This window comes from Drosophila subpulchrella, unplaced genomic scaffold (assembly GCF_014743375.2).
Source record: "Drosophila subpulchrella strain 33 F10 #4 breed RU33 unplaced genomic scaffold, RU_Dsub_v1.1 Primary Assembly Seq12, whole genome shotgun sequence".
Classification (NCBI taxonomy): domain Eukaryota; kingdom Metazoa; phylum Arthropoda; class Insecta; order Diptera; family Drosophilidae; genus Drosophila; species Drosophila subpulchrella.
The window spans coordinates 115264-127288 of NW_023665462.1; the positions used below are offsets into that span (position 1 = coordinate 115264).

The window sequence follows — 12025 nt, forward strand, 5'->3', positions numbered from 1 at the left end:
ATAGTTTCCACATTCAAGGAAGCAGGCCAAGAAGTTTCAAATTTACCAAAGTAAATCAAAAGAAAAATGGCGAAAACTATCTTGGCGAAAGTTTTGTCAATGGCTTAACTTGGCCAACAGCCACATGCGACCGGAGGAGGGGCCAAAAGGACATCTGCAGCTCGGTGTACTCGAGTAAATTACAAGCTTTCTTAGTCCTGGCATATTTAACCACAGCTATGTTGGCGCAAGTTTTATCTGACACTTGGAAAAAATTTATAAATTTCCAGTGAAAAAATTCTAAATTAATTAAATTAAACTTTATTATCTATAAACTATATTATTTATATAGTACCTATTACACATTATAATCAAATAAAAATCCTTAAAGAAAGGTTATAATTACTAAATAGCCATAAAATACGTAAAGTTCAGAGAATACCGATTGACATTAAATCTGGAATAGCTTTAATTTTATTTTAGATCTTTCTAAAACACTTATGATATTTAAAAAATGCACGGTTAATATGTAATATTAAAGAACGTTAGGATAAATATAACAGATAGTTCCGTAAGTAAGTCGGTAACCTATTCTCCTAGTGCACCGAAAACAAGGATGGTGGCAAAAACAGGATCCATATGGTACCATATAAAGAGGAAAATTTTACAACCAGCATAAGAAAGTCACTTAACGTGGGCAATGGCACATTAAGTGAGCGATGAGGGGGTGATGTGGTGAGTGAAAGTTAATTTTGGTCGGGGAATGTGAGCCAGGAAAAATGTGCAGAGGCAGAGGCCAGAGGATTTTGCAAAATTTGAGGATGTGGATATATATTTTTGGGAATGGAGCGTGAGCGGCAGGCGTCAGTAAAAACATTTTGGCTAAACTATGCCATTAACATACAAAACTTTCACAGCAGCCGGCCTGCGAGTGACTCTAGCCATCTCCTTCTGCTGCCCTATACCCCTCTCTTTCTCCTATGGCGAAGCACGTAAATACTTGCCCGAAACTTGCACGAATTAACAACAAAAAGTTCGTCCTTGTTGTGTGACGGAAAACTTGGATAGAATAACACAGGACTGCCGCTGGCAAGTGACAATAACACAACAGCAACCATAGTTCTACAGGACTCAAGGGGGAGAGAGAGAAAGAGACGGCAGCAGGGGGCGTGAGGGAGACAGATGGTTCGTCAGCAGGAGTTAAAGAAGGTTACTCGGTTTCGGGGAAAGGATTCTTTTGGGGTGGACCAGTGCCAAATGTCAAACAATTTGTGGTCCTCTAAGCTCGATCTCCCCAACTCTTTCAAAATTGGAATCTCCCCCATCCATTTCTCCATTTAAAGGCCTCTGGCCAAAGTATTTATAGCTCAAAACTTTATGACTACCAGGGCTATAAAAAGCAAACCCCCCCCCCCCCCCCAGCATAATTGCCGCTAAAGAGTGTTTGGCGTCCAATGTGGATTGCAGTCCAACTATAACTCATTACGGCTAATGAGCGTTATTTGTGCCCCGACGCCACGCCCACCCGGAAAACTTCTACAGGGGCGGCTGTAGGCGAAAGACGAAAGGTCGAAAATTAGTTTGACTTGTGACACAAGCTGGCAAATTCACAAGGACGAGCAGATTTTAACTCTGCCGAAGGGATTACGTTTAATTGACAGCGACAACAAGTGACAGACGCTGTTTTCTGGGTGCGACAGAGACGGGTTGACAGTGATAGAAAGAGAAAGCGATGGGCTGAACGGTTAGAAAGGGACAGCAAGCTCAAACTCTTTAATCCGAGTTTATCCACTTGTGCATACCTGATTCCGTTTATTACTGGGTAGTTGAAAAATATTAAATTTGCATAGATTTATGCTATAAATTGTGAAAAACATGGAAATAAAACATAATAAAGTTGTACTTTTTATGCTATGAAATGTTAAATTGGGGTAAAAAAAAGGTCATAAGGCAATACAACATTTTTATTTGAATATTTGAAATAAAATGATAAACTTTTAAGACCAACAATTTAAATAAATCCATAACTTATATTCATATATGCTATGTAGAAGCTTCACTGGCAAAAAATCTAGGCTGCACTTAAAGAGTGATAAGTAGGCTGGCAAAAATTAATTTTAACTCTTTTACTTATTAAAATAAATTATTATTTTACTCATTTCTTAAAAAAGCTTTTTCCAAGAATTAAATATATCTTTATAAAACATTATGTTTATTTCAAAATCATATCAATTCGGTCACTGGACTTTTCCTACAGTATAAGCGATCCAGTTCATGTGATACATTACATTAGTAAGGACCGACCAGCTTCTGCAATCGTGATCTCCGTAACTGACTAATCCAACCTGAACAACCCGGGTCCTACCGTTTATCATAAAAGTACCGTGGACTGGACCGCCGGAGTCCCCACGGCAAACACCAGAAGCGCGGTCTCCGGCACAAATATGCGACAAATCTATCCTTCTACCGTATATAAGGCATTTCGAGCGATCCACTTGCTCCAGGTTTGTGGTCTTCAAAACGTCGCTCCCAGTTCCGTGTTCAGTTTCACCCCAACCGGAAACAGTGAAGAATCTCATTTGTGGCAAGGGATCATAGTTGGTCAGCAGGCAGATCGGCCTGATGAAGTCTTTGGTAGAGCGTTAGTATGTAGATCCGACCCGAAAATATAATTTTTTACCCGTAAACTGCACCCTCCAGGCCAGGCGAAACAGGGCTATATCATTATAGGCTGGATTAACAAATCTTGGGTGACTTATTTGAGCGACGACGGGGATTTTAATGGCCCTTGGCATGCAAGCTGTTCTCGAACAATATTGGGCGGTTGTCGACCTATTGAAGTCCCCCAGGTGTACCACACTGTAACACGCACACAGATAATATGATCATATAACTCCGATAAAGTTATCCTCTGAATAGATTTTTTTTTAGTAATACTTACGCGGGTTGGTGACTTATGCAATGTCCAGCAGTAAGCACAAAACCTGCCAATAGACAATTGTGCATTAAAATATTTTTGAAAGAATTTTGCTACAAATTAAAATTTTTACGGTCTGTGATAAGCGAACCGCCACAAATGATGTCGCTGAGTATCAAGGCCATCCATGGGTTTGCGAACATGTTTGCCGTTTGACCGCCCATTACTTTAAAGTGAATTGTAGAAAGCGAAACGCCACAAGTCGGTTCCAGGAATGTTACAGCTCTTTGACCATTTCCGAGATAAATCCTAGAGAGCAGGGTTACTAAAGCGACGACGATCTTCATGCTTGTGTCCCAAATAACTGACTTGCTTGCCTAGGGTTCGAGCTTCTATTGCAATGCCATATTAATGATAAGCAGCATCTTAACGGATTTCTCAGTATTTCATTTTACAGAGCAAGTGCATTTCAGGAATACTAAAAAACATTTATTTACTTCAAGTGGAATTTGGAAAATTATGAAGTGGCACGCTTTTGGTCTTATACGTTTAGTAATTGCAACAAATGGGATCTTTATCAGTTTTTAGAGGAGTTGGGGAATATCTTCCAATCGTTCAAGCAGAGTAAAATAGTTCAATATTGTGAACAGTAACAGTTTAATCTCACTTAAAGCTAAGTATACTGGGATATAAACATTGCTCGCTGGTATCAACAAAAACTTTATAAATCTATTAAATTCAATATACCATTATTTATTTAGTCGTTCAATTGCTAAGAAAGACTGTTACTGTGACTTGTTCTTTGCCTTCGTCGTACGGTGTCTACGATCCAGTTCATATGGTGCATTACATTCGTAAAGACCGACCACTGTCTGCACTCCAGATCTCCATAGCTGACAATTCCGAGCTGAATAACGCGGCTTTTGCCGTTTACCCTGAAAATACTGGAGACTGGTCCTCCGGAGTCCCCACGGCAAACATGCGTAGATAAGTCCCCGGCACAAATATGCGACATATCCACACGACCGTATAAAGCGGAGCAATACCTTCGAACCACTTGCGTCAAGGTGGTGGTCTTTAAGACATTGCTTTCGGTTCCGAATTCCGTTTCACCCCAGCCAGTGGCAGTTAATGTCCTGATTTGCGGCAGGGGATTGTTGTTAGTCACCAGGCAGATTGGCCTTATGTAGTCTACAAAGTACAGGAAGTAATTAGGGAGATCCTTTGGGGAAAATATACCCCTTTTACCCGTATACTGCACCGGCCTGGCCAGTCGAAACAGAGCTATATCATCCCGGGAGTGATGAACATACCTAGGGTGAGCTATTTGAGCATCCACGGGAATTCCAATGGCTCTCGGAAGGCAACCTCTTCTAGAACAATCGGGGGCGCTCGACCTATCAAACTCCCCTAGGTATACCATACTGTAACCAGAGGTTATGGTAAGATAACATCGACAAAGGTATTTTTGTATTTATTATACTCACGTGGGTCTGTTCCTTATGCAATGTGCTGCAGTAAGCACAAAACCTATAAATTGTTTAATGTTTATAAATTCCTGAAATAGCTATGTTTCATTTAAAAATATTTACGATTTGTGATAAGCGTGCCACCACACGAAATGCTGTTTTCTATCAAGACCATCCATGGGTTTCCAAACATGTCTGCTGTCTCACCGCCGATTACCCTGGTTCTCCAGCGACGCGATCCTGAGATCGAAATGCCGCAATTCGGTTCTAGGAATGATACAGCTGATTGTCCATTTCCAAGATTAACCCAAGGCAGCAGCGCTATAATAGCTGCGACGATCTTCATACTAATGGGCGGATTAACTGAGTGAAATGCTCAGGGTCTGAGCTTTTATTGCATTTCAACATTGAAGATAAGCAGCCTCTCAATGGATTCCCAGAATTTCATTTTGCAGCGCATCATCATTTCGGGAATACTATATACGTATTAAAATTTCCATTGCATTCAGAAAAATTATTACAAAGATTTATACCATCGATCCCAACCTTACCCTTTGACAAGAATGTACATTTTGAAGTACATGTGTTTAAATATATTGAAGTTTTATTACACATTTTAATGCTGTTACATTTTTGCACTTATTTAATATTTAATTTGGTTGTCTTACAATAAAGATCCGCCTGTAATTCTTGCTTTTGCTGATCTTGCAATCTGATTTTGCATCGTTAGGCGGTACATTTTTCGAAATAACTGATAACCGTATATTGCCTCAAAAAAGTAATCGATCTGAATTTAGAAACATGGAGTAAATTGCAGTATTTTCTTAATATTAATAAAAAATTGTTTCAATTAGTAGTTTTTGTTAAGTAAGTGGGGTAATTTTTATACCCGTTACTCGTAGAGTAAAAGGGTATACTAGATTCGTCGGAAAGTATGTAACAGGCAGAAGGAAGCGTTTCCGACCCCATAAAGTATATATATTCTTGATCAGGATCACTAGCCGAGTCGATCTAGCCATGTCCGTCTGTCCGTCTGTCCGTCTGTCCGGATGAACGCTGAGATCTCGGAAACTATGAGAGCTAGGCTATTGAGATTTGGCGAGCAGATTCCTGAGCTTCTTACGCAGCGCAAGTTTGTTTCAGTAGAGTGCCACGCCCACTCTAACGCCCACAAACCGCCCAAAACTGTGGCTCCTACAGTTTTGATGTTAGATAGAAAATTTTAACTGAAATGTATTAGTCTTGTCCATACCTATCGATTGACCCAAAAAAAATTTTTCTACGCCCACTCTAACGCCCACAAACCTCCCAAGAAAAAAAGCTATGACGTCAGAGCCAGACAGTGCGAAATGTTTTTACGCGTGTATGTGTGTGTATGTAAATAGTTGCCGGCCGAACTTAGCGGCAAAGAGAAAAGCACTGCCGGCGCTCAGAGAGAGCAAAGTGCGCGGCTAACTTATTCTATTGAACAATGAATTTGTCACGCCTACCCTAACGCACACAACGCTTAAATCTGTCTTCCGCCGGTAGGTGGCGCATTTAAATCTCGCTTTGCTGCTTGCATATCTCCATTTCCCTTTGGTCGCTTAAGCTGAGTAACGGGTATCTGATAGTCGAGGTACTCGACTATAGCGTTCTTCCTTGTTTTAATTAAGAAAATTGCCTTCGATGTCAAATTTTTAAAATTCAGGGCATATACTTTTCTGAGTGTTGAAAGTCGCCGGTAATCACAAAATATATTTTAGCTGAGTTGCTTGTAGCTACACTAACTAACTAAGCTTTCTACTAAAGCAATTGAAAAACACTCGACGCCATAAATTAAAATCGAACCAACTGTCGAGCACCCAGAAGTGGGAATCAACATGGACCTACAACTGCGAGTTAAACGATCGCCATAAATCCCAGGCCGAATGAGCTGGTTACGAGCAGTCCTGCAGTTGCGTTTAATCACAGGTAACACGGGTAACACTCCACCGTTTAAATGCAAATGATGCGGCGGCAATAAACGTGGCCAAGAGGCATTCCGACCCTCATATGCGGAAAATGTGAATGGAAACGCGAGTAAACAGAAAGAACGTGTGTAACCAAGGCATCGCGAGTACAGAGAAAGAAAAGCATGGTTATTTAAGTCAAAGCTTTTATGTGATACCATCTATGGGATACCACTTTATTATATATGTAGAGTTCGTACAAATCATTTGAGGCATTCCTCATTTAAATTTAAAGAAACTTTATAAAAAAGTTCTATTGTTGCTTTTTTGGGATACACTATAAATATTAAATTTAATAGATTGGTTTACTTAATAAAAGCATATTAAATATATTTGTTCAACGGGGTAACTTAAATTCCAAACGTAATTGTTTAGAAATGATTTCTAACCCGGATAACTTAACTTGATTAAATTTTTTGCATCCCAAGAAAACAACAGTAGAACCTTTAAAAATAAAAGTTCTATTGTTGTTGTTTTGGGATACGATATAAATTATAAATTTAAGCGATTTGCTTATTTAATAAATATATTCGTTTATCAGGGTAGTTAAAATTCCAAACGTAATTGTTTAGAAATGATTTCTAACCGGGAAAATTTAACTTGATTCAATTTTTTAAGGATAATTTATTAATCATTTTGTATATATAATTAAGTATTAAATTTAAAGTATTTTTTCTCTCAGTGCACCTTGTTGCGGCAGGCTCAGTGGGCGAGGGGTTGTTGGGGGCGTGGCCGCGACACGTGCCGTCAATTGGCGAAGTTGGCGGGGCAGGCGGGACAATTGAAATTTTAAATGCCGCCGAGTGGCAATGACAATAATGAGCACGATGACGAGTGTTTGGGGGGATGGCGATGGCAACGGCAACAATTATGCTGATGACGTGTGTACTACACCCACTCCCTTAATGGGCCTGATCCGGTTGCTTACCCTCCTTCGAAAAACAAACAAACAAACAAACAGTCGCGTGTTGTTTTTTTATGGCCTTGCTTCACTGATAACGAGTGATTAAATGTATTTTTAAATGGGTTTTAATGCTATTTTCTGTTTAATGAGACGTTTCACTGCCCACTTTCTAGCTCTTTTTGCAAATTGTGCGTAGTACCTTAGCTATTCCTCAGTTTATTTGGCTACCAGTAAATGGGAAAGAACATTGAGGCAACTGGGAAGTGCCACAAAGGGTTCTGATATATTTACTCTGACCAAAAATGTACAGAAATTCCAGTTTACCACATGGCCACAGAGGTCAACAAACTTACAAAATGTGCAAGTATTCACTTTACGTGGCTAGCAAACAAACATTTTGATTCTTTTGCATGTGTGTTTAAGTTTTGTAGTTGTAAAAGGTAGATTTTATATGTAAGCAATTTGTAAAATGTACATTTCTGGTCCACAAGAACTTTGAACCTTAGTCTGCAATTCAAAATGCATACAAATGATCCAACATAATCGGCTTTGAATTTATTCCTTTTCTTTTACGAAAGTATTTTGGTACAAATTGAGGCAATCTAAAATGGCAACTGCAATTTGGCAATTGTGGACTCTCCTTACTTCCTCGAAGTGTTTTTTTTTTCATGATTTTCTAAAATAAATCACCTACATACTCCAAAATTAAAGATATACATCCATGGCGACCTTGACATGTTTTGGTTTAGTGACTTGCTCACGTCCGAACAGATAAGCATTTGTTAAAATGACATAAAATTACACGAATGTCGGCTGACAAGGGGTAATTTAAAACTAATTTTGCGATCATCAAATGCCACCACAGCCAAGGCAGATAATATAATTGCACAGATATAAAGATAAAAGAGACTACAACAGAAAAAAAAACATTCCTACAGTAAATGACACACCCCATTTGTAAGGAATATATTATTTGATTTATAAAAACGGAAGATAGAGATAAAATAAATTGTCAACTCAAAAGACACTTCCGAATACTTATTTACTTATATTTTGCACTTCAGTTATTCATATTGCAATCAATCAGAAATTATTCATATTGATGGGTGGATTAATTGGGTGTGGCTTAGTAAAAGTAATTGAATAGCAGGAATTAGTTAATCGATTCTATTGAGGCCTAGGCGTATTGTGTCATTTTGAGTGAGTGCTTTTGTTTGTGTCTAGCAAACCCATCCGAGTAAATGCCCCACCAATGCCGTAATCCAAAACAAACCCAGGCCCAACTTCACGTAACCCAAGACCCAGACTCTCTTGATGTTTAAGGTCATTGCTGGCTGTGATTAAAAGCTGCGTGCTGTAAAATAAACTCGAAACAATCTTCGGGTGTGCACTTGGCGGCATCCACGAGATTGGCATAATTGCAACCGCAAAAACGAGGCGAAAACCAGCCAAGAAGCCAAAAAGCAGCTGCTTTTCGGCAGAGTGCGAAATCAACATGAGACTTGGCACAATTTCCGCTTTGCCTTATCTGGTAGAACCAGCATTCTGGGGTATACTTACTGAGTGGGATACTTCGTCATCATTAACATAAATGCAACACAGATTCTGTCAATAAATTTGGATTTAATTATAAACATGGTTTTCAATTTACCTTTAAAGATAAATAGGAAATCATTTTTAATTTTTAGAAGTTTTTGGAATATTTGAGATCATTAATCATGCAAAGGTGCCAACGAACACAAAACAAATAATTGGTCACTTTTTAAATATATTCACTAGCAGACTTTAATATCTGTTTTATTCAAAAAACAAGCATATATTCATCAAATTAAGTGATTCCCAAGGTATCGTAAGATATGTTAATGTTTAATAACTACACATTTTTGAAGTACAAATACAAAAATTTTTTTGAAAACTTAACGCTTTCAAAAATGTTTTTCAATGTTTCCTGTTAAATTTAAAATAATTCTTTAATTTTTTTAGCTTTAAACCAAACGAAATATATTTATTTTAAAATAATAATAAATATTGTCACATAGTAATTGTAACATTTTAATAAATATTTTGTAAGGCAATATTTAAATTTTAGTGTTATAGTGTTTAAATGATTAATTTTAAAATTTTCCATGAAACATAGAGAAAGTAATTTGTTCACCAACATTATTTCATAAAACTTAAACTTAATATAATATTTGGTTTTGAAAGAGTAAAATAAAGTCGAGATACCCAGCTATATTATTCTTTTTATTTTTTCGGACCACATTATTGGGGATAAAGATGAGGATGAACTTGGAGCTTGAGCTGGAGTGCATTCATTTAAGATAACCCTGCTGATTGTGGCCAGAAAAAGAGGATGGATGAAGAGCGAATTGGCTAACCCACGCACAACTGACCATAATTGAGATGCCAAATGGATTCACGTGTGTGCCAGAATTTCCCCACCCCCCATCCAAATCCATCTGGGTGCGCCATTCAGTTCCTGGGAATCCGTCGTTTATTCAAACATTTCCGGGTACCACAGGCGGACCTGCTTCCGCAATAGAATCACGTAGGAGTCCAGGACCAATTATTGTCCCTACCCCGAAATTCCGTATGCAGAAGGTTTGGGTGCGAATTAAAATCGAATTTGATTTCGAGGCAACCGAGGAGGAATTTCGCCCAGAATCATTAGCGATTGGTTTTTTGGCCAGATGATTTTGATTCGTCACACTCTGATTAACACTGAGTTTTTTTTGGTGGCGAGCAATTAAAACTCTGGTTCAATAAATACCAATACATTTCGCCAGTGATTTCCCTATTTTGGCATAAATAACAATAGTACAGGTGGTGCGATTGTCAGTTCAGTGGAGTTTATAGACCAGCGAACAGGTCAAATATCGATTAAGTTAACCGGCAGTCAAATCAAGTGTGAACCAATTGCAAACAAGGTAAGGTAAAGTACAAATACTCGGGATAGACCATGCGGCGTATGAGTGATGCAGTTGACTCATCCGCCCCGTTGACGCGATCGGATGAAAGTTTGCTCCAACCACAATTGCAGTCTACGCTTTGCGGTGCATGGCGAATTGATTGCCGCATATGCGGAAAAGAAAGTTCACAACCGGCTGGCAAACTCAAACAAACGTCAATGCCCCGGCAAAGAGACCAGCCCACCATCATAATATTAAATAAGTTATTTGGGGGGGGCAGGGGCAGCCCCAAGTAAACGGCAACTAATCAGTCAGTCACTCAGTCAGTCGGGCCTAACAATTTTGCTTTTTCACACCACTCGAGAAAGGCAAACAAAAAGGTATTGAAACAAAACAAGCGGAATGCACTAACTGATCGGTGGATATCGGTGGAGTTAGCTGACCCGTCGAGCCTCTTGAGAATTAACTTTTGAATAGTTTATTGATCTAAGTAGGGGTTTTCCAGACAGCTTTTTTTACAATGCGTACATAGCACTTTACGTGAAAATTGACAGTAAATTTTGCATCTGCTTGAGATTTTGGTAAATATTTTTTTTGTGCTAGGAATATATCTATAAATTATAAAAAATATACCTCTTAAGTCCTGAAGAATTTTATAATAATACTTACTTACTTGAAAATCAAAGAAGTTTTTTTTTGTAAAATAAGGGTAGCTAAAATTTCTAAAGAATATTAAGTAAAAATGATTCATAAAAACAAAAACGAAAGACTTACAAAAATATTCCTGAGTCCTAAAATAATGATATATCCAAAGATTCATCAGATGTTATTATAGCAAAATCCAATTGGAACTTATAGTATTTGAAAGCTGATTGAATTTATTCATTTTTTAATGTTATCTTAAATTTGTCAATATGTGGAAATTTTCAAAGTTTACTTAAATTTTAGATAAAAAATGGCTCTTAAATTAAAGACAAATATATTCTTGCGAAGATATTTTAACGAAGTCGAATTAAAAATCTTAGAACTTGATAACATAATATACTTATCAATTATTCAGTGATTTCCTAAAATGTCTTAGCATGTGGAAGTCTCTCAAATTATTTGGAAAGAGTATTATTAAGTTCTTAATGAATTCGCACCAGTTTTTCCCTGTGTATATACACCGGGCGAATGGCTTGCGAAAGGGATTGAACTGCGCACGCGCAGCGCGCACGAAGAACAGCTGAGCTACGTGCTCGGCTACTTAACCACCCAGTGATCCCCTAAAGCCCCCCAAACCCCCTTAAAACCCCTTTCTCAGAGCCCACAGCCATCCCGCCACCCTACTGCTCATAAAAGCCCAGAAAGCAAACACGTTAGGCGCCAACAAAGCTGAGAAACTCGCCTGGCAACCCGCTGGCAGCTCAACCCGCTCGACTCACCGAGATCCAAAAAAAAATATCAGAAAACCAAAAACGGAAAAAATACAAATAAAAAACCAAAATCAGAAAGAAAACAAAACGTGAGACGCTTCGTTGCCGGCTTGAGCTGACCAGAGCGCTGAAGTCAGGCTTGTATATTGTAGCTCGGGGCCTGAGATCTAAAATCTGAGATCCGAGAGGTATGGGGTCTGCGGTACGGGGCACGAGGTGTGCGGCTTGAGTGGCGGGTAAGAGACTCTTAAGTGCTCAGCTCAGTTCAGTTGCGAATTTCATACAACACAAGACGGTTGCCTCCGAGCGGTTGGCGTTCTACAACCTACTTGATTACCCGAAATACCCACGAAATACTCCACGGCGATTCCGCAACAGAGTTCGCCAAAAAAAAGTATCGAAAAAAAAGAAGTTTCGCGATTAGGCGGAAATTAGTCAAGC

At 38.7% G+C, this 12025-nt stretch overlaps 2 protein-coding genes across 2 annotated transcripts; both read right to left on the reverse strand.

Annotated features, from left to right (window-relative positions):
- Positions 1–2168: 2168 nt before the first annotated feature.
- LOC119558626 (melanization protease 1-like) lies at positions 2169–3373 on the reverse strand. Its single transcript, XM_037872032.1, has 4 exons — positions 3030–3373; positions 2921–2963; positions 2660–2838; positions 2169–2608 (listed from the first exon to the last, which is right to left on the reverse strand). Exons 1-4 carry the CDS (start codon positions 3241–3243, stop codon positions 2217–2219), a joined length of 828 nt encoding a protein of 275 aa, XP_037727960.1. The 5' UTR covers positions 3244–3373; the 3' UTR covers positions 2169–2216.
- A 241-nt stretch (positions 3374–3614) lies between these two features.
- LOC119558625 (melanization protease 1-like) lies at positions 3615–4716 on the reverse strand. Its single transcript, XM_037872031.1, has 4 exons — positions 4489–4716; positions 4384–4426; positions 4145–4320; positions 3615–4087 (listed from the first exon to the last, which is right to left on the reverse strand). The coding sequence occupies exons 1-4, from the start codon at positions 4709–4711 to the stop codon at positions 3669–3671; spliced, it is 861 nt and encodes a 286-aa protein (XP_037727959.1). The 5' UTR covers positions 4712–4716; the 3' UTR covers positions 3615–3668.
- Positions 4717–12025: the final 7309 nt, after the last annotated feature.

Bases quoted from the DNA above. Each gene is read 5' to 3' on its own strand.
- LOC119558625 (XM_037872031.1), bottom strand. From the start codon at position 4,711: ATGAAGATCGTCGCAGCTATTATAGCGCTGCTGCCTTGGGTTAATCTT. The intron at 4,427-4,488 runs GTAAATATTTTT...AACAATTTATAG, and splicing joins TGGCACGCTTATCACAAATC to GTTTTGTGCTTACTGCAGCA. The intron at 4,321-4,383 runs GTGAGTATAATA...CTCTGGTTACAG, and splicing joins TGCATAAGGAACAGACCCAC to TATGGTATACCTAGGGGAGT.
- LOC119558626 (XM_037872032.1), bottom strand. From the start codon at position 3,243: ATGAAGATCGTCGTCGCTTTAGTAACCCTGCTCTCTAGGATTTATCTC. The intron at 2,839-2,920 runs GTAAGTATTACT...TGCGTGTTACAG, and splicing joins TGCATAAGTCACCAACCCGC to TGTGGTACACCTGGGGGACT. The intron at 2,609-2,659 runs GTAAAAAATTAT...GCTCTACCAAAG, and splicing joins CTGGAGGGTGCAGTTTACGG to ACTTCATCAGGCCGATCTGC.